The 26,846-nt window shown below is 37.5% G+C and overlaps 1 protein-coding gene and 1 non-coding gene across 17 annotated transcripts; both read left to right on the top strand.

The window, feature by feature from the left end:
• Positions 1-10,436: 10,436 nt before the first annotated feature.
• LOC117421156 (tumor protein D54-like) lies at positions 10,437-25,964 on the top strand. 16 transcript variants are annotated; one of them, XM_058990989.1, is made up of 10 exons: positions 10,438-10,683; positions 12,257-12,396; positions 12,924-13,072; positions 13,943-14,002; positions 18,959-19,006; positions 21,422-21,523; positions 22,705-22,731; positions 23,344-23,388; positions 24,126-24,174; positions 24,449-25,964. In XM_058990989.1, exons 1-10 carry the CDS (start codon positions 10,665-10,667, stop codon positions 24,533-24,535), a joined length of 726 nt encoding a protein of 241 aa, XP_058846972.1. In that variant the 5' UTR covers positions 10,438-10,664; the 3' UTR covers positions 24,536-25,964. The 16 variants fall into 16 exon arrangements, with proteins under 16 accessions (XP_058846974.1, XP_058846972.1, XP_033891045.1 ...); XM_034035154.3 differs by having other exon boundaries at positions 23,347-23,388; XM_058990990.1 differs by having other exon boundaries at positions 12,284-12,396.
• A 670-nt stretch (positions 25,965-26,634) lies between these two features.
• On the top strand, positions 26,635-26,706 carry trnae-cuc (transfer RNA glutamic acid (anticodon CUC)). The gene has a single exon. It is a non-coding gene; the product is annotated as a tRNA-Glu (tRNA).
• The last annotated feature ends 140 nt before the right edge of the window (positions 26,707-26,846 follow it).

Consider the following 26,846-nt stretch of genomic DNA (forward strand, 5'->3'; position numbering starts at 1 on the left):
ACAATGTGACCTTTCAGCTCTATATTGTAGCAACCGAACCCAGAACCATGCAGAGTGATTGCAGACAATATGAAATTAAGGGAGAAAACTAAGGAATGTAAAAAAATAAAAATAATAATTAAAAAAAAAACATTTAAAATGACATTTGAAGCGAAGGTCAGTGAAAACAACATAATTGGACAGAGTGACCTTGGTGATGACCTCTGAGCGAAGAGCACAAAAAAGTCCTTGTATAGTTTTTTTTTGTTTTTTTTCCTGGTGATTTAGTGGTCATGCAAGGTTACAATCTATGCCACTGGCTATAGTCAGGGACAGTTTCAGCAGGTTCCATGAGTGCACCTCAGTCCTGACCTGAATGCACTTCAGTCCTGGGCCTCTCCCAAACAGGAATGCTAAACAAGCACAACTGCATGGAGACTTTGTGATTTATAGACTAAATTGAGCTCAGCAACTCCTTTCCTCTGTGAACTTTGAACCCATGCCTCAGAATATTGCCACAGTTAGATGATATGGCCACTAGGTGCTTATTATGCACAAAAGAAAACAATAGCACCTTAATATTGACTGTGATTAATGTAACTAATCCTGGTAAATTGTTTTATTGATTCGTGCTTTTCGTATATGCAGGAAGATGTGTTAAGCAGAGCGTGCCAGTCGACTGTCTGTGATCAATTGGTGTTAGCAGCATCCAACACACCATGGTGAAAGAAATGTACTCCATTAAGCACAAAGGGGGTGCAGTGATTTGGGAGGTACTGTATATACCACACTCTAATGCATATAGTCTACCTTAACCCCATTCTCCTTAAAAAAAAAAAAAAAACGCCTCACCCCTGTACTGTCCACCTCCGATAAGCAGTGCTCTGTGCTCTGCAGGGGATAAGGAGCTAACTGAATGCCCCAGGCTAGCGGTAATATTACCTTTACATTCTTTACTGCCTTTAAAGCTTTGATGGTATTTTGTGAACAAATCCTGTATTATGTGTGCATGTCCTGGTCAGGGAGGGGGCAGCTCTCTCTCTCTCTCTCTCTCTCTCTCTCTCTCTCTCTCTCTCTCTCTCTCTCTCTCTCTCTCTCTCTCTCTCTCTCTCTCTCTCTCTCTCTCTCTCTCTCTCTCTCTCTCTCTCTCCCTCCCTCTAAAGCTGCTTCCCATCACTGTCCTCTTTGTCAATCCACCTGCCTGCCAACTCCTACCTCACTGTGGAGGCTAAAGCTGACTGCCGTTGAGTCAGGGAGACTACAGTAATTCAGGGATAATCCTCTCCTACACTAGAAATTCATTAGGGCTTGTGGACAGAACTCTCCCACACCAAACAAATCCCATAGGCCTCTGAAGGGGTGGTTCTTTTGTGGTGTGGGTTGAACTCAAACTGCAGCTTAACTCAAACGATACACCACCTTGCTCACAGGGCTACTGTACTATCATGAAATTATAAAGCATTTACAATTGAGTTTAAAGCAATGGGTGGTGTTTTACTGTACTAAAGATTTTAGTCTAGAAATGGACTAATTACACATTTCTTTTTTTCATTCAGTTGTCGTATCCCAGTATAGACTAGCTGCCACTGCCTTTTTTGAGGACTTTGCTTCTTGTTTTAGATTACCTAGCTGAGATATGCAATTTTAAATGATGACAAAGGGATAATTTACAAAGAAGATGAAATGCTGTAAAGTCATTTGAACATTTCACACTTACACTGCTGTGAAAAAATGGTGTTCACTGCCCTGTAATGATCAATCAATCAATCAATCAATCAATCTTTATTTTATATAGCGCCTTTCATAAAGGACCACCATCAAAAAGCGCTTTACAAGATGCAGTAACAACAAGAAAATCCATAATACTTTAAATACAGAGAAATGCATAATACATAATATACCGTTTATTTTTTGTGTATTTCTGACTTTTTTTTACCATGCTTTATCATACTTGTCTCCTGTGCGTTACTGCACTTGCCTGTACTTCACATTCAGTATGCTTGGAGTAAAACTAAAGCAACATTGTAGTTCAAGGCTAATGCTATGTATTTTGTTATTGAGAGATCTAAATTTTCACTGTGCTTGACTGAGCTTTGCATTTACAATGGTATACTGCCATGGTACATGTTTATGAGGGCAGGGAATAGCCAACAGCATTGTGGGACAAACACAAAGGCATTATCATTGCCCTTCTGGTCTTGTGCTTTTTAGACTTTGGGCTATACAGATAAAGATCAAACTGTTTCTCAAAATCACTTCCTGTCACTTGTGTAGTAGGTCACATGGTCTGATTAAAGCTAGGCCATTGGAGGTAAACTGAGCTACAGCCTGGGATGTGATGTGGCACCAGGAAGCAGCTGCAACTACTTATATAGCCTTGTCTTTGAAAAAGCATAACATTAAAAATGGAAGTATACAAGGAAAGAACCAAAAGAGGTCAAGTGGGACCAGTAAAAATATTGCTGCTAATGTGTTCGCAAATGAGAAGAAAATAGAATTTTAAATCTAGCACTGCTTTATTGTAATAACGTATGTGTTGGCTAAAGTACCCCTTATGATGGTGACCTTATAACTGAACTAGATGTGTATGAGTCGTGTATATTAACTGTTGAAATGTACAGTATGATGGCACGAAGGTACTTTATACAGAGACAGATCTGTTCTTATTAGAACAAGCTTCACAATATCATGTTCCCTGTCTGAAACGGTGTCATTGAACTTTACAACAAGGCTAACAAGAGGTACTTTCCTTCACACTGAATGCAGACCCTGCAAACAGGAAAATGTGGTATTGGGTTCCATTGTGTGCAAGCTCAATGAAACAAAATCAAAGACCACAGTGTGGGTGTTGGCTCTTTTCATGGGGTTTTACAGATAACACCCAGTGTATCTTCCTGGTTTAAAATCACACACCACTCACTGAACACGAAGGCTGGGATGGTGTGTAAGATCCCATTACAGCCAGTGCACCTCCCAAACAGCCCATCATCACGTATGTGACGTCTGACCCCTTTCTAATTTATGATGATGTGAAAGGTTCTTCTCGGTTTACTGTGGGGGTGTATCCGGGTTTGGGAATGTTATTTTGGGGTGGTTCAGTTCCCTTGACGGGAAGATAGATTGTTGAGGGGGGTTTGGTGATGGGAGGGGGGTATTTATCCAGCAGAACAAGCCTTTGTAAGCATACTGTATGTTGTGCCTGATATGACCTAGTTGTTCTGTAAAGATTTCCAGATAACTCAGCTCCCCAGGGACAACATCATCTGGAGAGATGCATTAACAGACAGAGTCGAGGGTCTTTCTACTTCAGTACCAACGGAAGAACACAAAAGCCCATATTTTGGTAACGTTTGACCTTGAAATAAACACTAAAATGCCAATTTAAAAGAGTGCTAACTAGGGGTTTATAATGAACTGTCTTTTTATTAACGCTAGCTATATTATCACTGCCCCGCCTATTTCTTCTGTAAAGATCTAGTCATTCTTTGTGTGTATCATTTGGAATATGCAAACCAAGTTACAGATAAAAAGTTCACACCAATGATCTGGCTGGAATCAGACCATATGACCTACAGTCCAGGTACCAGCATGCAGGGGTTTATCTGTAATGTTGTATTTGGAATATCCTAAAAAAGAAAAGAACAGCCAAAAGATAAAGGAGACCTCTCTCCTTTAAGCTCTGAGCTTGAGCTTTTTCTCGCTATATGTTTAAAAATAGTAGTATTCACCATTATGTTGACATTTCATTATTTGTTCATTATTTGGTTATTGTCTGTCAACAGCTTTAGTTTATTCTTCTTTTTTGTGGTCGTAACAGATAACAACAGATGCCAAGTGATGTTGACATTTTAAGATGTTTTTTTTAGATTTTTAAAAATGATTTAACTATAATCTTTGAAAGCTGTGAACATGCAGTCATCAAACTTATTTCAACTTGTCTCAATTTAACGAGCGTCAGATGTATAAAATGATTTTTACCTGAAAAGCATGAACAAAAATACAGTTTCCACAAAAGAGTCTGGTTTCTGTCTCTTACAGTGACAGCAAAGTTTTTAAAAATGATACAAATAAAAATTTTGTTCTCCTTGCCCCACACCCCTTGGGTCAAACCTGATTATTATTATTATTTATTTCTTAGCAGACCCCCTTATCTAGGGCGACTTACAATTGTTACAATATATCACATTATTTTTACATACAATTACCCATTATACAGTTGGGTTTTTACTGGAGCAATCTAGGTAAAGTACCTTGCTCAAGGGTACAGCAGCAGTATCCCCCACCTGGGATTGAACCAACGACCCTCCGGTCAAGAGTCCAGAGCCCTAACCACTACTCCACACTGCTGATTAAAACTGAAGACTAAATTCACAAACAAGGAAAGTGAGTCAATGAGAAATCATTGGGTAAAGTGATAAGAAATGGTTAATAGTTATGGCTGATAGGCAGGTCTTGGGAACCAATTGAGCTTGTCCAGGTGGTTGTGGGGAGGAAATTGGGGAGGGTTCGGGCCAGAAGACAAGCTCATAAAACAAAGTTCAAGAGTTCAAAGGAGGGATCAGGAAGAGGAAGGCAGTAATGAAAGAGCAAAACTGCTGGTAACTACAGACAAGGGGGAGGGGCTGATACACACAGTTTAAAATGACTGTGTTACTAAGGGAAAGAAATATACTGTACTACATATAGCCTACAAGCACCTCCACTGCTGGTTTTTAAACACACTTTCCCTTAACAAAGTTATGTTAGACATACCGAAACATTGGGAGGTTGGTGCTTTTGAGCACAAACTTATGACTGGAACTGTATGTGCAACTTCAAACACTTTCCTTTGTTTATCTCTGGTTTTTCAATGCAACCCCCATGTCTCCTTAGGGTCAGCAGGGGTGTGATGAGATCATTTTAATTCAGGTTCAGTTTGAGATTGTGACCAGCAATAAGGACCAGCGTGTAAGATCAGAAGGGGATGTTTCATGACTTTAAGCCCCCCAACAAGGTGAATTTGAAGCTGATTAAGGGCAGGAACTTGACTCCCTGCAAATGGGAGATACTGGGATGCAAGTGTGATGACAGGTCTGGAGCCAGAGTCATTGGCAAGTGTGATGGAAAGAGAGCCATTTTAGCAGCTTCTAAACTTGCATCTGGTTTTATTGACATTGCCATTGCTTTCAAGTTTTGCCCGGTCTTTTCCGAGAATGTTTTATTTAAAGAAATGGTTTAAGTAGGAGAAGATTGTCTTTTCTCTTTTTGTCAGACCTCATAAAAAATCGCCTCACGAACAGTAGCCACAATTCTTCCTTTAATCGTTTTTTTCTTTTAATTAATACATTTCTTATTCATAACTTAGAACAGTGGCCTCCACACAGGCTATACCACTCCATAAAACAGAAAAGTGAGGCTTTGTGCTTTTCCATACCAGTGCTGCCAGGTGACTGTTAATACATACAGTAACATTGTGAGTTTGAGCTCAGATGAAGCGACAGTAAGTCTAGTCCCTGTGGAAACCTTGTTTTGCAGCCAGGCAGGAAACCATTGCCATTATTTTAACCAAGGTCCAGGCTTAGTGGGGGCCATGACCACGTCAAGCCAGGAGACACATGTGCTAACTACTGGACTGGTGGTAGTGAATCAAACACAATTATAGAAGAAATTAACGTCAGGTCTATAATTGTGTTTCCTGTGTACAGTAGTTAATGTTATACAGACACTGGAGAATCAAGTACAGCACATTATTTACATTATAAAATGACTAGGATACTGCATTTGATTATCAGCAGTAAGTTCATGCACAGTAGTGTATTAAGAGTGCAGTTTAGCAGATAATCTTGTTACTATCAGAAGTCACACTGTATGAGTAGTACAGGTACAGTCATCTAACTTTGCAGAGCAGGCTGCTACCATGAAGTGTTGCAACTTATTTTTCTTTTAATGCAACTGCAGGGTTTTTTTTTCATGTGCAATGGTAAGTCTGGTGTTCCAAGAAATGATATATAGTGCATACATCATTAACTGTGTAGTAAATGACACATTAATACATAAGGGAGTGTAGTTACCACGGCATCTCCACTGTTTGTTTTTTGTTTGTTTTAAACACACTTTCCCTTAACAAAGGTATGTTAAACATACTGAAACGTTGGGAAGGTGGCTCTTTTGAGGAAAAACATTATTACTGTTGATATGTTAGGTTAATTGAAATTTGTATAATCCCGAAATCTTTTCCTGTTCAGGGTGGGTTGTCTTGCGAATGACCTCCATCTCGATGCAGATAATGCATTTAACCCAACCCTGATCTAAAACACATCAAGCAGTGAGCAGGAATGTCACAGTGCAGGTGGGTCTTCTAATTAAAGCTATATATATATATATATATATATATATATATATATATATATATATATATATATATATATATATATATATATATTGCAAATCCATTGTGCACCATGAATAAAAACAGAAAGCTTAATGGACGTGGTAGACTTCATTTTTGTTCGTAACATTGGTTTACTTGCTAGTTTCCCCCAGGGCTATTTTCAATTTCACTTCCTCTCTGGATATGTAGAGAATAAAGAGGTTTGGTGTTTGGGTTGGGGTTTTATATTTCACGGATGCACACTGCACAGCAGTTCCGATATTGTTTTATCTTCAGCCTGGATGATGAGACATGGCACAGAAAGTGAAAAAATGCTAATGGATTATCTGACTGATACAGTGTGGTACAGTCAGTGCTCCGTGATCTACAGGAAATCCCAGGTGTATGGGAAATAACCACCATTGCAGGGAACGTAGAAACATTTCTAGATCTATTTTTCATGGGATTTTCCCTGTCTGTGATGAAATAACAAATGTCATCAAAGGTTATAGTGTGGCTATTAACAAGGAATAACATTTTAATCACACATAATGAAACATTTGAATGACACATTACTAAAGTGTGATGACATGTTATAAAGCACTGAATTAAGGTTTGGTATAAACACCATAGTTACTTGTGCTTATAACACTTTGCTATAACCTATAAATTCAATATTTCATGCATGACAAATTGGGGAACAGTAGCCTTATGATTTCCTATAAGTTACCAATCTTGGGTGTCGTACAATTTTTTTCAAATTTTTGTTAACTTTTGGTTTTGTGGGTTTCTTTAATTTGAGATACATGGCTACTGTAGTGATCCAGCAATGGGGTTACTAAATAAAGTACCCCAGGGGTCAACAGTTCAGATCCAAACATAGCCCTCGACCTTCCCCTGGATGAAAGAGGAGGCCAAGCAAAGTGTGATTGACAGACAAACTTTCTTCTTATATATTAAGATGAGAAATGTATAATGTTGTTCATGACATCCTTATGCAGCTGCACCCATTTTTAGCCTCACGTAAATAATGTAGGAGTCTTTTCAGAAGCAGACCTAGTGGTTGAAAAGGGACACTTTTGCTGGAATACTTACAATCTGGGTAAATAATAAACTAAACAGAAATAATAGCAGAACAATATAATGACATAAAGTATCCCATTAAGACATACAACATACAAAAGCATACAAAGTGAACTGTATCCAGAAATAAAATAAACAGCTCAAGATCAAATATTGAACAAGAAACTGCTCAGCAGCATCTATCCAGGGCCTGACAACTGCCCTAGCAGGGTGCGCTCCACTCTGACTGTGGTAGCTGGCTTCTAACTAAACATCTAGCAGGACCAAGCCCTACTGTAGGTGGATATGGGATAGTCTTGGTTGAGGAAAATAATCTTTTTTCACAGCCGTCAAGACAGGAATTGGTATGTTTTCTTTATGTATTCTTTTAAAATATTCTTCGAGGGAGGTTACCACAACTCTTCCTGTCCTTAGCTGTGATAAACTTTTCCATGTGTCTGTTTACAACTAAATTACAAGGACACATTCTTAGAAACCTCTCAATAATTTGCTGAAGACCTTCATTGCATCACAAAGTCAAGGATCTCCACTCAAACTCGTGGTATGATTGCTCAGCACCAGTTACAGTGCAAGCAAGGAATATTGAATTACTGTACATTATTCTGCCAATCTTCACTACAATTCAATGTCACTGTACCACAGGTACAGTGTATGTGTTTTACAGTAAGTGTGTATAGAATACATTAAGACTTTGTGAAGTCAGATTGAATAGCATTATAACACAGGGGAAAAAATAAGGCTCTGTTATCCTAGGTTTAGTAAGATTCTAATAGCCTTTGATCAGTGTGGTTGGTAAAGGTCACTTGTGAGCAAGCTAGATTGAAAATGTCATCTTATAATTAGCCAGCTGCAGTCACATGGCATTGGAGCTCAGAAAGACAGTACAGAGTCATAGTGTAGGGGTATAGACGGAGCTAGCCAGGGTATAAGACCGAAACAGGGTGTGGTCATCACATGACGAGTGTTAAGGGGAAATGCAAACAAACTCAGACAGGATCTGTAGGTTTTTAAAGGGGAATTAAACCATCCCTGCATGATACACAAATGACACACTGTACCCACACAATCATACTTGCTGTTAAATTGCACACAGTATATCAGACACAAATCTTTAACTCAGTAGTTATTTTTAGCTAATTAAATATTGTTTGGCTTCTTTAAAGGTTGCATGTAACTCATCTTAAAAAACCTGAATGTGAATTAGTCAATATAATACTAATTTATTTAAGACAGCAGTTTGCCTCTTCGTCTCTCCCGAGTCAGCGCGGGGGTGGCAGAGGTGAGCCGGGCTTAAAATTGGGCATTCCAAATTGGGGAGAAAATGGGGTTAAAAAAAAAAAAAAAGAAAAACAATAAGAGATTGCAAATTTATAAAAAAAATAAAATAAAAAAGAATTTATGAATTTATGAATTTATCATGCTCTCACAGGGTTTACTATGAGTTTTACGATTCTTTACAAATTTTGCCTTGTCTTTCCTATGCTTACAATATCTTTTGTGTGTGTGTCAGCGGCCAATCGGTTGTTTTGCTTATACAATTGCCCCCTCTAGTGGTAAAGAACATAAAACATAGCCTGCAGTACTAGATACTAACTCAAAATTCGACCTACTGTACCTGTATTTTAAAAATAAATGTTTTGTTTGTTGTTTAAAAAAAAAAGCATCTGGAGCCTGAAGCTACAGAATATAATCATTGTAAACATCCTTAAGAGGTAGGCCCAGTAATGCAGAAACTTGAAAATTGTACTTTTGATTTCAATTTGTCTCTCTGCCTAGTTTTTGCCTGGCTCAGAAATAGAGAAGTGACTCACCCCCATGCTCTACAAGAGAAGCTGCTCTTTACTCCTACAGTGTTTTCCGAGGGCGGGGGTGGGCAAAGGAGTGGGTGGGGGTGGACAGCATTCCCAGCTGAATGCTGAAGGTCTCAAATGTCCTAAAGCCCTGAGTTTCAATGGCATTAATAAATGTCGTGCTTTTCTTCAGCGCCAGTCAAGAGAAACACAGGTTGAATAAACAATTGATCATGTGTTATTAATTTACAGACCAAAGCATGGTTCCTGTATGCTCTCTAATTCACTTAATCTGCACTGACTCCTATTCACAGCACCAGCAAACACAGTAAGGTTCTGTTCTGTCCTTGGGGGAGTTCAAAAAACACTATCTAATTATTATTTTTTTTTAATCTAGTTGTGGGTCAACGACAACTGGCTCAGTCATCATTTCTTAAGGAGAAATGTGTTGAACCATTCTCTAAGAAATGAAAATATCCTTAATTCAAAAATTGTTTAATGACAAAACACACACACACACACACACACACACAAGATGACAATAAATAGAAATTGGCACTGTATATCATAGAGATGGTTATGTGCAGATTGCAAGAGCTTTATCTCAAGGTCCAGACAGTTAGTTTTTTCCATGTGCTCAATGAGGCCTCTATAAGTGGTATAACCACATGGGCTTTCTCTAGGAATAGGTTACACAATGTTTGTAACTTTACTGCATGCTTTAATTACGTGTCATTTATTGCCTCCCGTTACCTAAACGCAAAATATGGTCAATAGAAAACGAAATGAATAAATACAATTTAGACTGGTAATAATTGTCAGAGGTACCCCCTCCCCGCGTATTACATTTTACTGAGCATGATGGGAGTCAAGACATGGCATCCTTTATTGATGTGATCAACTGAAGAACGGGTGCTGGTTTGCACTGGTGGCCTTTGAACTAGTTGTATTCGTGGATTAGATATGGTATTTGTGAAACAGTCCACCTCCCGGCCAGTCTGCGCAACCTGGTTTCCATGGAAACATCCAAGTGGCGACCGCACCTTGATTACTCCGAGATTCCAACAGTCCACGCTTTAATTCAAGTATGGTACCATGATTAAACATAAAACACTCGGTTTCTACCAAAATTCCAAAAAATATATATATTTGGTGCGCATAAATGAGATGTTCTGTTGTTTTTTTCTTTCCCAACATGTTTTCTATTTACCTTGCAGGTGAAGTGTAGAATTGCAATGACGTCTTTGTACAGCGCCGGAAGCAGGACGCTTAAGGCTCGGCAGGCTGAAGGGAGTCATTTTCGTAGTGCAGCGGTGTGTCTGGGTTTTGTTGTTGTAGAGTCTGATGTTAAGAGGAGATATTTTGCATTTCGAAAAAGCTCGGTAAAACATAAAGCAGCGCTAATATTTTTTACACGCAACGTCGACATCGAAAGACCAGGCACTGTTTAGAATTCTGACAAGATGGAGTCTGCAAATCAAGGTATTTTCTACTTTGCCTGTTGTTGTCGTCAGGAGTGGTAACGACACGACTGTCGATTTCCTTGGGAGACAGGGCCCGAGGTCTTTTACAAAAATAAAAGTGAAGGGAGGGGTGGGACTATAATGGATACATACACATAAAACAATCCGTAGCTCCGTTTAAATGCAGCGGCATCGTTAAATAAGGCACTTTTATTTACAATTTGAACATATGTACCAGTATATAATGTGACCCTGTACTGGGGGAGTGTTTTTGTTTACGTTTTTTCTTAGTACTAGACTTGGTAGATAGTCAATATCTTGTAATCTTAATAATATGTATTTTATTTAGTGACCATACAGTCTGAGAAATACAAATCATGTACCGATTTTAAAATACTAACTCCTTGCTTCAGAAATGTTGATTTCACAATGTTGTGACACATGTATATCCGGTGATAAACGTTTTTTTCTTCCTTCTATTTAGTCAAAAGCCACAGTTACATTTTGCCGTTATATAGGATATAGGATATAGGACACTACTGCCATTTTCATTACATTTAAGGTAATGATGTTTGCCTTTGTTATAAAGAAGTATTGGTGGTTTGTCAGCAGTAACATGGTTTCCATTTTGGACACACCCTCACGCCACACTACATCTACAGTACAGTGTATGACTCATTGTACACTTCAGGGCACACATTTAATTTGTTTACTTTTAAATTTTTTTTTATTGCATTCATCTTGAAAAATATGAAAAAAAAAACAATGCTACTTTATATCTGTGGGGGAATAATTGTCCGGACTTTTGTTATCCCTGTGCGCACTGTGTGGAAAAGACAACAAATGTAATTTCTTATTACTGTAGATTTGTCACCCTTTCAAAAACCGCACCAAAGGATGCAAATATTTTTAAGAAAATAAATGACAACCTGCTATAAAATGTGTAAGAACTGGCTGACCATTTCCCCCTCAACCCAATATGTATTGTACTTGCAGGCAATAACATATGTATTGTACTTTCAGTGCTGTAACATATTGCATTTAAATAGTTTAAAGTATTACTATAATATTCACAGATTTTGTTCTTTTCCAGTCAAACTTCCTTCTTAAAATCAGTTTTCTTGATGTATTTCAGAACTGTTGAAACAAAGAGGAAGTGCACTGCTAATTACTGTAGTAATAACATTTTCTTCTAAAAGACAATCCGTGTCAAACACATGTTTGACAGCAAATTGGCTTTTTCTGTGATATATATAAATAAAATCCAGAGTATCCAGACAAATTATGCATTTAAATAAGCTTTTTCTGTATGAATATTGATTGTTAACAAAAAAATGATCAAGTGTAGAGGTAGTGCCATCTTATATTTCCCTGTAGTGCTTATATACTGTAATGCGGTGTATCTGGCCATTTTTTATTTTTCTAGTCTACAGAAATCAATAAACAGTTTGTGCTGAATGTACCCTGAGAGGACAGCTGTGCATGTTTGTAAATAGAAAGGCATGACTTCTTGTTTCAAGTGAGATGCACCTGTGTGCACCAACCATGCAGAATGGCTAAACAGTTGATGCTTGTGCTTGTACTGGTGACAGATATCAACCTCAACTCTCCCAATAAAGGGCTTGTGTCGGACAGCTTGACAGACGTGCCAGTACAAGGTGCCACAGGTACCACAGTGCCTGTAGGCTTGACTGAAGAAGAGTCGGAGGAATTAAAGAACGAGTTGACCAAGGTAATTGCTTTAAGAAACATGATGCAAATGTCCACAAAAAATATTTTAAACTTTTTTTCCAACTTTTAAAATGTAAAGTTTTGTTTACAATATAACTTTATTACAGTATAATTTATTTCAAATTTAAGTTTCAGAAATTGTTAGTTTTAAATATATAAATTGGACTGTGTTGCAATTTCTTGTTTTTGTGTTGCATCAGAGTTATAGTATACATAACATCTCTTAAAAATGACTTCTTCTTAGTGTTGTCTGTTTCTACAGAAACAGTAGTCCTTATAAGGGCAATGCCTTTTCAGTTATCCTTTAATATTTTCATTGTGTAGACGAGGAGAGACATATTTCACCCTTTACCTCAGCGTTGTAGCATTGTCTTGTTATTTCCTTAGGGAAAGTGAGATCACTAAACTGATTCCTATTCTGTATCTAACATCTGACAGTCATGACGGGTGAGAGACAGAATTCTATTACAGCTGTTGTGTATTTACTGCCTGACTGAACAACGGGGGGATTTAATTGATCTCTCCCAGGTGGAGGATGAGATTGTCACCCTGCGCCAGGTGCTCGCTGCCAAAGAGAAAACCGCTTACGAACTCAAAAGAAAACTGGGACTCACTCCGCTGAACGAATTGAAACAAAACTTCACCAAAGGCTGGCAAGATGTTCAGACATCCTCAGCGTAAGTATCTAATGAGCAGAGCAACATACGATATTTAGGGAGTTTTTTGTTTTGTAAATTAATATTGATTGAAATACAATGAAATCTCAATAGTGAGCTCATTTACTTAGATGTCCTGTTGGTGTGCTTAATTCAATAAGATCCATACAAAATAAATATTAGATAGTGTACAGGCCCAGTGGTTTCCAAGGTATTCTGCCACTCCAACAGTTCATCTAAAGCACCTCATGTCATTTGAAGTGTGATGTTCTGCTAGTGTATAGAGAATAGGGGACCTCAGACACTATCAATGAGCTCTCTAGTCATGTAGCTATTTATTTGCATGTCAGTGGAAGACATTAGTCTAGTGCAGGGGTCTCCAACCCTGGTCCTGGAGAGCCACTGGGTCTTCTGGTTTTCATTTCAACTGAGCTCTCACTTACTTAATTGCACTAAATTATTGGCCTAATTAGTCAAGATTAACAGGTGTTCCAGATCTGTATCCATTGATGATGTAAAGACACCTAGAAAACCTGCAGGATTGGGGCTCTCCAGGACCAGAGTTGGAGATCCCTGCTCTAGTGTATCCAAACTAGTTTGAAGACTGGACACCTTAGACTGTTTTGTTTAGATTGGGCTACATAAAAAAGAACGTGTCTTATGATGACTAATAACTTAATAAGCTGGAAGACGGGATAAAATCTGGCGTAGCTCGCTGTGTTGTCAACTGAGATTTGGCAGCTCAAACAAAATAACCTTTTCCTTCATTAGTGTCTGTGCAGAATGAAACATGTTCTGTATGGTCCTCACCCAGTTTTAAGATGCTTGTCAACTAAAACTGTACCACAAGAAAGAGTACAGTGTTCTCATTAACAAGACCTCTGTTTGTAGCTATGTGAAAACCAGCGAGAAACTCGGAGAGTGGAATGAGAAAGTTACCGGTTCCGATTTGTGAGTCCCTTGCACAACTAAATTGTTGCTGAATTTCAGTCTGCTCTTTCTGTGCTTTTCATGTTTCTGCTAAAGCCAAAGGCTGCAGGGGGCTTTGCTAAATTGTGAGACCTGTGCATGGCAGTGCAGTTAGGAAACCAAGCTATGAAAAACTTTTTTTATAAAAAAAAAAGCACCTCTACATTTCTCAGGAGTGGAGGGGGGTAATTTTTCAACTTTTTTTTTTTGTAAAATTAATATATAAAATACTTGCAGCATGAGTTCGAACGTATGTCTTTGTTTATGATATCATAAGTGATTATACACCGTGTAACAATTTTTTTTTTTTTTTGGTTCCTGGGTAGTAAGTGTTATTTCCTAATTGCTTATGCCTCAAAAGTATAGAAAATGGCTATTATTCCCCACAAACTTTGCTTTTGTGACCAGGACAGTGATATTTTGAAATGTACCTATTTTCCAGAACATTCCAGATAGATTCAGTGCGGAGTAACTTCTAGAACTTTCTAGAACTTTCCAGTACTATAAATAGTAGTATAAATACAGGGGCCTTAAGCCCATCAGTTCAGTTTAGTTCCAGCTGCCTAAGTGGATACATATCTGCATTTTTCTGAGATGACATCAAGAGGCTGCAAGCATCCGGCAGACGCATTTTGCTATGCCTGCGGCCAATTTATCAAGACAAGAGCGAAAAAGTACTCAGTGAAAGCATCTGCTAAGATGTGTGAGGCCTACAAGGCATATTTCGGCATGCCTGTCGGGGATCAAGACAAACCCTGGGCACCTCATTTCACCTGTGAGCACTGCAAAAAAACTCTGGAAGGTAAGATGGACAATTGTTGCTCGGAATTCTATGTTATAAAATGTGTTAAAATTTTAAAAATTGTAAAAGTTTTTAATTTTAAAATATTTTACAATTTTCAATGTTATTGAAAAAATATATCGTATATGAAAAATGTTGCGAGAATCTCTTACACATTAGTCATGGGTGAAATAAATGTATTTTTGTAGGATGGTACAGAGGGGAAAAGAGAGCCATGAAGTTCGCTATCCCAAGAATTTGGCGGGAACCCACTGACCACTCAAGCAACTGCTACTTCTGCATGGTGGACCCTTCCAAACGTCGGACTGGTAGGAATGCACCTGCTATCACGTATCCGGACCTTCCTTCATCCATCGCCCCGGTGCCACACTGCCATGAGCTCAGAGAGCGAGGAAGACGTTGTAGATCCAGATGACAATTTCAGAGGTGGAGCTGAGGAGAGAAACCCATACTACCCCAACCAAAAAGACCTCAACGACTTGATTAGAGATCTTGGTCTCACCAAGTCCAATGCCGAGCTTTTGACGTCTAGGCTCAAGCAGTGGAACTTGTTGGATGAAAGTGTGCAAGTCGCAGATCAGAGGAAGCGTCACCAACCTTTTTCCAGCTTCTTCACCCGTCAAGATGGGCTCTGCTTCTGCCACAATGTGACCAGTCTGTTCGAGGCAATCGGAATCGCCTGTAACCAGAATGAGTGACGCCTCTTCATTGACAGCTCATCCAGGAGCCTCAAAGCCGTGCTGCTCCATAATGGTAACAAGTACCCGTCTCTTCCCCTGGCTCACTCAGTGCACCTCAAAGAGGATTACAACAGCATCAAGACCTTGCTGGACGCCTTGAAGTATGATGAGTACGGCTGGGAAGTCATAGGAGACTTCAAAATGGTGGCATTCCTGATGGGTCTCCAAGGCCGTTTTACCAAGTTTCCTTGCTATCTTTGCCTTTGGGACAGCAGGGACACCAAGGCGCACTACCACAGGCGGGACTGGCCACAGCGGACCGAGTTCTCTGTGGGGAGGAACAACGTCAAGTGGGAGCCACTGGTGGACCCCCGGAAGGTGCTGATGCCACCACTGCACATCAAATTGGGCCTTATGAAACAATTTGTCAGAGCTCTAGATAAGGAGTCGGCAGCCTTCAAGTACCTTCAAGACTTCTTCCCTAAGCTGTCTGAGGCAAAGGTCAAAGCCGGTGTCTTCGTCGGACCACAGATAAAGAAGATCCTGGAGTGCAATGAATTCCCCAAGAAGCTCACTAGTAAGGAGAAAACGGCTTGGAACAGCTTTGTCGCAGTGGTTCGGGGCTTCCTGGGCAATCACAAGGCCGAAAACTATGTGGAGCTGGTTGAGACTCTGGTGAAGAACTACGGCACAATGGGCTGTAGGATGTCCCTCAAAGTCCATATCCTTGATGCTCATCTTGATAAATTCAAGGAGAACATGGTAGCGTACTCGGAGGAGCAAGGCGAGCGCTTCCACCAGGATATACTGGACTTTGAACGCCACTACAAAGGACAGTATAACGAGAACATGATGGGAGACTACATTTGGGGGCTGATTTACAGTATAATCGTAAATCTCAAAAAACTACTAGCTTCTAAATCTTTTGTAGTCATTTTTGTATTACTTTAGTATAAATACATGTTAATTTGGATTCATATGTTGTTTTTTTCTGACTTTATGTGAATGAAAAGACACAAATTTGCCCGTTTTCTCATTGGAAATAGGTACATTTCAAAATATCACTGTCCTGGTCACAAAAGCAAAGTTTGTGGGGAATAATAGCCATTTTCTATACTTTTGAGGCATAAGCAATTAGGAAATAGCACTTACTACCCAGGAACAAAAATTGTGTTACATAGTGAGCAGGTCTCACACTCGCCAAAACCCTATGGAACAGACCGAACTAACGGTGCTGACTAACGAAGGAACTGAGACTAACCCTGAGCCCACAGTATTTAATCAACTGTGTTGCTGGGCTGAAAAATACTTGCAGGCTTCTTTTGAGAGCTGTTTGTCATTTGTTGCTGTGCTTGCTTGTTGTGCAAAAATGTACTTTCAGTTGAATTTTGTAGTTACTGGTCACTGTTAATTCCACAACACTAGATTAACAAAAAAATAAGTTGCAAAGTAAACACAGAATAAATGCACCAGTAGCTTACAAAATTCTAACTTTGTACTAAACCCCCCCTAACTGAAACTAAAACGTCACAGGACTTTATGGTTTTCTTTTGCTGTGTCAAGATTGTATTTAAAAACCACCCCAAGAAAATAGGGTCTACATGTTATGTTTATTAGATAGTAAGCTTGCTATGGGGATCATTTTTAAGAGAAGCATGATATGATGGGGTTATTTTTCAGAATTATTTGTCATGCAGGGCCGTGCTGCTGTGGCAGTATTTAAGGATTAATTTTTCCTAAAGAATTACATATGTTCTATGTTAGTGTAAACATGAGTTTTGAATTATTTGGTTAATTTGTATTAGCCTATGAAACTAGACAGGGTTTTTGTGCTGAGATGTCCACTGTATTATTATTATTGTAAAAGAGCTACGATATGTAAGTAATGTTAACAGATCAGCATGTGTTAATTTCATATGGAATAATGGAATAATAACTCCCATTATAAAGTTTATCAGCCCTTCCTGTGTTGAAACGGAATTAGTTATTTTTAAGGAAATGTTATATTTCCTACACTGGATGAAGGCCTAGGTTTTCTAACAAAGAGAACAAATGGTTTCATACCAGTATGTGCTCATAAGTTCATAAACATTTTATGTGTGTGTGTAATCAAAAGCCTGAACATTGGACAAGGCTTTTACTGATCAAGCTGGTGTTGGCAGAGCTTTTCTCATCGGAGTGCATTCCATCTCGCATTCTACGCATGGAAAGGCGGAAGTAAAATGAGGCACCTTCCCTTCTGAAATGTTTTACTTTTATTAAAATATCGATGGGATTAAACAGGAATTCAAGGGTTCAGGATTTAAGACATTTTTTTAGATAACCCAAAGTTGTTGAGAGAGGATGAAAGAAAGTTTATTTTGAGGTACTAAACAGGAATACTACCACATTTTAACAAAATGTGCTTAGACAAATTAAAACGGTTTGAGAAAATGTAATCTATTACTCGCTGAATATAATTTTCTTGAAGTTTTTAAAATTGCAATTTAATGTGCGATTGCTCTATAACTCAATGTTAATATTTGCAAAGGGATTTTAAAATAGGTGTAGTTTTCTTCCCATTACAATTCAGATTATTTTTTCCTAGTTAAAGAATGTGCTCCAGAAGTTTACAGAATAAGCTCTTCATGTACAGTACAGGCTTTATCATGTGCATGTATTCTGTAGAAAGATAAGAGGTCGCCAAAAATACCAACATTTGAATTCTTTTTGTCTGTCCTCCATGTTTGATCGTTTTACTCCCCTTGTCACTCCCTTTCATTTCAAAGTTATATTGTTTTTAATCATGTTTTTGTTTTCTTTCATAGGCTTCAGAATGTCTGCTTCCTTGACTGTATGATGCACCACTTTCTAAATACACACTATAGGCTGTTATGTCATTGTAATAAAACTCTCATTTGATATTAAATGGGGGGACCAGAGGAGGGGGGGGTTCCAGTAAACAATAGTCAAGCTTACCTTTGTTATTGATTTAAGTATTGGATTTAGAGTTGGATAGTCAATATAAACCTGCATAATGTTCCCGAAATAATCTCTTGAGCGTAATCTAGAAACGTAGGTAGAGTCAACTATTTACAGACATTTGTAGTACTGCTGAGAAGCCCTTATGTATTAACATGGATTTGCGTGATATTTGGTACTGCTTTTATTACAAATAAACTTGGGTTGCCCATTGTTCTTCATACGTCATCATCAGGTGTTTCTTAGGCATTCAAAAAAATCGAGGTCCTATTGTAAGTGACTGCAGGAGCAATTGTTGACCCATAATTCACTCCCTAGTGTCTGAGTCACTGTGCATAAAAGCGCCTGCTAAATGACGCCAGAGGTTAACTGCTGTTCCTAATCCCATTTCTGTTGCAGGTTCAGGAGGCTGCTTCTTTATGTGTCACATTGTGTTAAACTGCAGCTGTTTCTCTAAGGTCTCTTTCAATTTCCTGTTACACCCTGTGTTTATAGATATCTGTCAGCGAGTGCCACTTTGGAGGACTTAACCCAGTCAGAAGCGTGAGTTTTTGTTTTTGCTAAAAAAAAAAAAAAAAAAAAAAAATTTAATAGCAGGGCTTCAGTGTTTTGTGGGGGTAGGACAAAAAAAGTCTCTTTTCCACAAATACACATACCTTTTATTAAATTGCTTTTGACAGAAAACAACGCTTGTACAGTCAGCATGTATTTAACTGAAGCCCTGATGTTAACCTGTAGCTGTCCCTCTGACCCTGTTATTCTTTCTATGTCCTGTGTTGATGATCCTTTTTTTTTTTTTTAGTTTAGTGTGCCCAAGTAAATAAAGGCTGGGTCGTAGAGGGTTAGGCTTTTGTGGTTATACAGGTTATAAATGAAGATTTAATCACCTAGTATAAAACCCACTTTTAGTTTAACCGCTTTTAACATGTGAACATGTATTTGCTATTTTCAGTACATATAGATGGGGTACCTATTTCAATGTCATTTACATTTTGGCTTATAGAAAAGAAAAAAAAAAAAACATTACAAGCACATTTAAATCTTGCATTTAATTTTCCTTTTACAGTTGTCTATATAAAATGTACTTGATAGTAAAAATGCTGAAAGTGTTATTTCATTTGTGGAGTGCCCATGAGTCTGTACAATAAGCAGTTTGGTGTGATTTTGGAACAAGCACAGTTTTTTATTTTATATAATATACTTTAGCTCAAAGAGCCAGCTGCCCTTTGACAACACGACTAATAAAGAATGCAACAACATGACATTTCTGTACAAATAAAAGATATCCACGTAAAGGAATAATCAAAAAAAGTAGGTCGTCATCACGCCAGACAGTCGTGTTTCAAGTGTGTTTTGTGTACTCTGGTGGCGGCTTGGGCTTTTCACGTATGCTGCTGCTCTGTAAGAACATGAAAATGGCCATGTAGTAAAATGCTGTATTATATGAAATGTAACCTGCCAAAGCTTAAAGCAATACCTGTATTTGTAACTTGTAACAGTTATGTCTCGGGTGTGATCTTGTACTTGTACATCACTAACTGCCTGCTGATTGCTTGAAGTTAAGCTATATTTTGTATTTAAGTGTGTGTGTGTGTGTGTGTGTGTGTCAGACGTTTTTGTTTCCAGATTCTTGTTTGCTATCTCTCCTGGATATCAATGTATTACCTCAAGCTGTTGGGATTTCAGACTATGTATATCATGTATTTTCCATTGAAGCTGGCATTTAAGGGAAAATTCATTCTTGCAATCAACAATGAACAATTCCTGCCTGTAAGATGAGGATCACGCAGCAGAACAACCTGATTAAAATAATTTCAGTTATTTGTGATCGGATCAACTAGCTCTGAAACAAAGAAACTAGCTTCAACCAGCCTGTGGTGAAACGTGTGTAGCTTATTCCTGTTAAGCAATGTAATGTTCTGTAAGTGTCGAGCTGGCAGTATACCACACCCTTGTGAGTTTAGCAATCACAAATAAACCATGTCCTGCAGAGACTTAAAAAGAGTTCTGAGTTGCCTGGAAGAAGCCATTCTGAAGTTAGCAGCCTTATAGCTAGTTTGTGTTTCTAGTTGAACATGTTCTGTGATTTGGCATTGCACCTTTTATACTTTTCATTACATTAAACTTGTTTGTGATTTCTGTGCTCAGAGGCACTTTAGGGGTGTCATGTTTCATCATATATCAATGAATCGTGACACTGCAATAGAGGCAGGTCTATTTTAAACCAATCAGGTTTGTATTGTGATACTAGACCAAAAGCAATTTTGCTCATTGCAGTTCACCAAGTTGTTCTCCCGAACTCCTTACATTTTTGTTTTTTAACAAAGTAGTCTGTCATTAAGTGATCCATTTGATCTTCTCATGCATCATACAAGTAATGCATTAGAACTATCACATGTGTCGTGTGAAGTGCATATCGCGACGTATTGTGTCAGGACATTAGTGTATAGATAAGATTACTGCACACTGAAATCATCAGTAGCTCTTTTTGGGGCTTCTGAATTGATCATTATAAAGTTCTTTTTGGATAGGATTGAAGAGCATAAAGAGAAGAAAAGACATTTGTAAAAACATTTACAGTACTCTTTACGTGGTGACTTCAAGTATGAATTGAGAATAAAAAAAATAGAAAAGTTGATCTGCAGTTTGTTTAACCTGAGCAGTTAACATTTACACACTATTTAATTGTATAAAACGGATAGATTCATTTGTTTTGTTTTTTTTCGTGTTATTTTAAGGGGCTTTTCCAGCATTAATCATTTTAAAGGGGTTACGAAGTACATGCTTTTTTGCTGTGGCTTTGCAATGTTACTACTTCTCTCTGTCCTTTTGCTGCTTTCTAGCTAGACTAACCCTTTGTAGTGAATTGTTCTGTTTGTAACATGGTCAGTAACAGCCTTCAGATGGAGAAAGGCCTTGCTGCTGTTCTCACCAAACGTGTTTTCTTGGTTCACGCAGATACAAGAAGACTCAGGAAACACTGTCTCAGGCAGGCCAGAAGACCTCTGCTGCTCTCACCACTGTGGGCTCTGTTATCACCAGGAAATTTGGAGATATGAGGTACGTGTCTGGTTATACATGTGGTTTCAGTCAAAGTCAACTAAAGAGATCTACAGCTGCACTTGTTTGATCAGGCAAACCCTGCTGTTAACTGTGTCCTCCTCCCTCTACCACTTAGTGTAACAAATACACCACAGATAACAGTCGCAAACTGTGCATTTTCTATGTTCCTGGTGTTCAGTAAATGCAGCTTTAAATTAAGAAGGCATAGTGGAAGGTTTTTATAATGTTCCTGATTTCATATATAGATCTGGATGTGCAGAGAATGGGATACGCTACGGGTGGCAATTTTCCATTTGCTGTGCATTCAATATATTTCTGCCTTTTTGAATTTAGATCAACTGAACAAAAATTTCCTTTGGTGGTGAAATGTGTTTAATACAACCTGTCACACGTAGTAAATGGGAGGTGTTTCTGGCAACAGCATGATGTCATTCCATACATACCACAGCCATTCAGACAACGATGGCATTCTCATTTCCTTTCAGACTTTCTCTTCCTGCATTGTTTTCCCTCAAATGACTGTACCCTTACATTTTTCACTTGGATAATATTGTAACATTATTTATTTGACATATTGTAACATTATTTATCTAAAATGGTCGAGACCTTTTTCGACAATGCAAGGATAAAAACAACTATCCTTAACCGTGAAAATCCAATGGATTCCGATATTTATTTCCATGTGAAGAACTAAAAAGTAAATTGTCTGTAACAATGTTGCCATTGTTTTTCATAACAAGCCAGTGATATGCCTTGAACTATAATTGCTTTATTCCCCCTCCCTGCCTGACAGCATGTCTTGTATGGGATTATTTGTTTTAATTGTATTTTTTTATAATATATTCCTTAATCACCCGAAAGAATATATAGGACTATAGGCACATATGTCTACCCTTTTCTCCACAAAGAGTATAGCAAAAGTTTATTGTCACTGCAAGCGTTTTCCTGTTTTTTGTTTTTTTTCTTCAGCATAACAAGCAATACTAACATCATTTAAAGCTCAAGCTCCTGAATTAAGCTTTGCTATGCTGTGTTTTCTCTTCAAAGAACCAAACTGAAAATGAGTTTACTGGCAGTTGCATATGCATTCAGTATTTTAATTTCTCATTTATTTTATTAGATTATTTTTGCTTACCTTACTTTTGTCCTTTTGTTATTGCTGCCAATGGCTTCTTCAGAGCGCTTCCATTCTCACAGTCATTTAGGTAAGACTGTCCAGTACTGTGCGGAGAAGCATACAAGTTACTTTATAAAGAGATGTATCCGCAATTGAAACACTCAATCAAAATACAAGACAAAACTTAGAGAAACGTATAACTCAAGCAGACGTTGATGAATACACTAGCCGAAACAACTGTCTACTTGACTTTGTGTGCTGTAAATCTTACTTCATAAAATCACTGTAAAACAATGTGTGGCTTTAGAACAAGGTTACATGTATATTTCCTTTGCTTTTATGAGTTATATACAACTACACATTTTATATCTAATGAATCTGTAGAAAAGAAAATAGATAAGATTTGCGTTGGTGTAATGTGTAAGCAAGTGTAGCAGTAGTAGCTCTACATCTTGCCTACATCTCCTCTGTAAATGGTTTTGGATTGTGAGGAAAGGACTGTTTTGCTTTAACCATTTGCTGAAATATTCAAAAATTAACAACATAGGCAGTGTTGCATTTGCTGCATGCTTAATTTGCCTAATTATAGAATGCATGGGATTCATTATTGTTTTAATGCTTTGCTTCCTGTAATCTTTTCTTTTAAACTTACATACTTGCCGTAACACTTGCTTCCTCTGTCTTCTTAATGCATTCCAAGTAGCAGTTACTCCATTCGCCAGTCGATAAGTATGCCTGCAATGAGGTAAAGTACAGCTGCTAGAGATGCATTTCTGCAAATAAACAAACTGATACGTAATCATATGTATCTTGCACACTAATATTGTCATTGTACAGTCATAGTATAATCAGTACACTGCACTGGTATCAGAATCATAAAGTAAGACTTTACAAATGTGTTGAATAGCGTGTCATTTATTTAATTGAGATTCTTGTAAAATGTGAAGCGTTACTGTGAGATTTCAGAATGGAGCAGCCTGGCTAAGATGGCTATTCTGTTGGAAAGAAAGTATATTTTACAGGATTATGTATGGAGATTGACAATAATGATGAAGGCAGTTAAATGCAGTAAGAAGGAAGAAATGCAGATAAAGTACAGATTAAGAATGACATATACTGTAAACACCAGTGATGCATGCTTTTCAGAGAGTGATATGTTAGACGTTGATTGGTATGACAATGGAAACTTTGGAGAGAAAAAAAAGGATTTTATTTGGAATGAGTTGATTGAGTGTTGCTACTTCTGTATTTAAATTCTTAACGTGAAACCTTTTATATGTTTAAGGTGGTCTATTGTATATAATCCATTACATTAGTCAAACCTGACCGCTGTGATGAATTGCCAACTAGTGTACATTCATATGTTAAAATACCTGGAAATAAATCACTGTTTTATTTTACCCTTATTGGTTGTTATAGGCAGTTTTGACTGTATTTGGTAAACCATTTTTGTAAGTCCTATTAATTTTCCTTTGTTTTTAGGAACTCCCCATCGTTCAAGTCATTTGAAGACAGAGTTGGAACTATCAAGGTAAATCTAAACCCCAGTGAATAATTTAGATAAATTCACTTAAATAAAAAACTACATTAGGTGAAATGGTGGAACAAACTGGCTGTAAATTTGAGGTCATTGAAAAAAACATTTTGAATTAAATGAATGCAACCAGAATAAATAAATGCTGTTACAGAAATATTTACAAGAAATCATGAATGCCACTGACCATATGTAACCAAGGTCTGGAGGAATTGCATGAGTAAGAAGGTTTGCATTTTCTCCACTCTGGTTTAATCTTTGTTTCTCCTAGTCCAAAGTTATCGGTGGCAGAGAGAACGGGGATGGCCTGCAGTCTCCCACTGAAATGAATCCTACTCAGGACGGAGCGCCATTCTAGACTGGATGTCTAGCGGCTGAGGACACACTCAATCACTGAAGCCCTTTCACTTCACATCTTCTCAACAGAGCAAGCCCCCATCCCCCAACACTAAAGCATGTGCATATATATGTTCATTTGATGATGGAATTTGCCAGAAAAAAACATAGGCTAATAACCATTTTGTATTGGAAATAATTTTACACAGCTTTGTATAATGTTTTTACATAACCTTTACCATTAAGCTGCCATTTTTATGTTGGGAGAGGGGCTTAAAAAAAAGAGTTAGAAAGGTATTTATCTCTGTTTTTTCTTTTTTACCTGAAATACACGAGTTAACAAACAAACTCTAATCCCTTTTTTTTTTTTTTACACTTAGTACTCTGTGAAGCAGCGCTTTGATGTATAAAGAGGTGAATGTGAAATCTGATGCCTAATAGCCTTATATCACTTTATGCTTTATCTGTTTAATTAAGGGAGAGCAGGTAGCTTCTGGATGAACGTAGTTGAATTCTAAGCACTCTGGGTGGGTGGATAGATGAATTTATGGATGGAGGGACAGATTTTGGTAACCTAAATATGAATGCATGCTTTTATGTCATGTAATTGATAACAAACGTGTAGAGGATCACAGTAGCTTGAAACTTGCTTTTTACCAGCTAATCAGTAAACATTACTATACAAATATATGTAGTGTTTGTTGAGGCATAAGAAAGGCTGTTTAAATCTATATGCTAGACCAACATTTACTAAAAACCAATGTGGCATGCAGGCCCTGTGAACAGATTATAATGCAGTTTAGATGTTGTTTTTAAGGGCTGGAATTTTTTTTTTTTTTTTTTGGCCAGTATATGTTTGCTGTCACTTTTAAAAATAAATAAATAAATAAAAATGTAGAAAATGTAATGGGCAGATGTGAATAGTTTCTTTTCACTAGTGATTTGTGCAAGTGTTTTTTTTTTTTTTTTTTTTTTTTAAAGGATTTTCTTTTCTTTCTAAATCTGTTATATTGTATTTGTAGGTGAGAATAGTTAATTAGATTGCCATAAGTTCGATTTTTATAGTTCCAGTTTTTCAGCATTATGCATTGCTGCAAATTGTGTAAAATCCATAGTATGCAGACTTTCCTCATACAACTAACACTAAGCCAACAGAATGTAAGGCAAGTTTCTTGCTTTTATTATTAGAGCTGCAAATAATATTAGGCTGCAAATATATATAAGCGCGCTAAGGGTGAAAATAATTATATATATATATATATATATATATATATATATATATATATATATATATATATAGCCATTATAGGCACAAATGAAAAATCAGTTTGTGTGAGTACAATTAGAAGACAAAGGGATCCGTTACTAAGGTATGGTGGGTGGTGATGGAATTATCATTCTCTTTTGGGTATGTATGTTTTAAATGATCAATAAAGCATTCCTTTAAAACATCCCTGTTCCTTGTTACAATGTTTTCAGGGTTTGTTTTGTTTTCCCTGCAAAGCTATTGTTGCATCACACAACTTGTTTTAAAAAGAAGAAATAAAAAAAAAAAAATCTAATACCATACATTAATTGACCAAGTAGGTCACACACACGGATGAATCAAGTCTGCAGGTATTGGGGTTAGATATTTTGAACAGTAACAACGTAAGTACATATAGTTAAGCTCACAGACAAGAATTTAATTTGAAAGGTTTTATATTGTATAGTACAAACTACCGTCGGTAACAAAACCACAAATATTTAAGTAGGTTAACATCAGGGCAGAATAATGAAAACCCTGCTGGTAATACTAAATTTATTTAAAAAATACAAGCATTACGGATTATTTTCACTAAAAAAAATACAAGCTTCATTCATGGTGGCTAGTATAGGGAATGTGTAATACAGTATTATTTATATACTGGGCCATGTTCAGTATAGAGGGTGGGTTCACGCTAAATACATGACAATGATAAAATCACCACACCATGTGTAACGTAGTTACGTTCGGGTAGCTACTGTAATTCTAGAACGTCTTGCTGCACTATTGACAAACCATCCCGTGTTTGGTAGTGTGGAACATCACTTGAAAATAAAGTTTTAATTTAAACTACCAATAGAATAGTTTAACGCGCTTCCCTGGTGGTCTAGTGGTTAGGATTCGGCGCTCTCACCGCCGCGGCCCGGGTTCGATTCCCGGTCAGGGAATTACGTCTTTTTTATTTGTATTTCTTTTGAAGAAATAGTGCTACAATTTTTTATTGGGTACACATTTTAAAAACATTTTTACTATAGTTTGTGGTAGCAGAATACAAAATCAACACAACAGCAAACAGTTGTCAATTCTG

This window comes from Acipenser ruthenus, chromosome 18, assembly GCF_902713425.1.
Source record: "Acipenser ruthenus chromosome 18, fAciRut3.2 maternal haplotype, whole genome shotgun sequence".
Lineage (NCBI taxonomy): Eukaryota > Metazoa > Chordata > Actinopteri > Acipenseriformes > Acipenseridae > Acipenser > Acipenser ruthenus.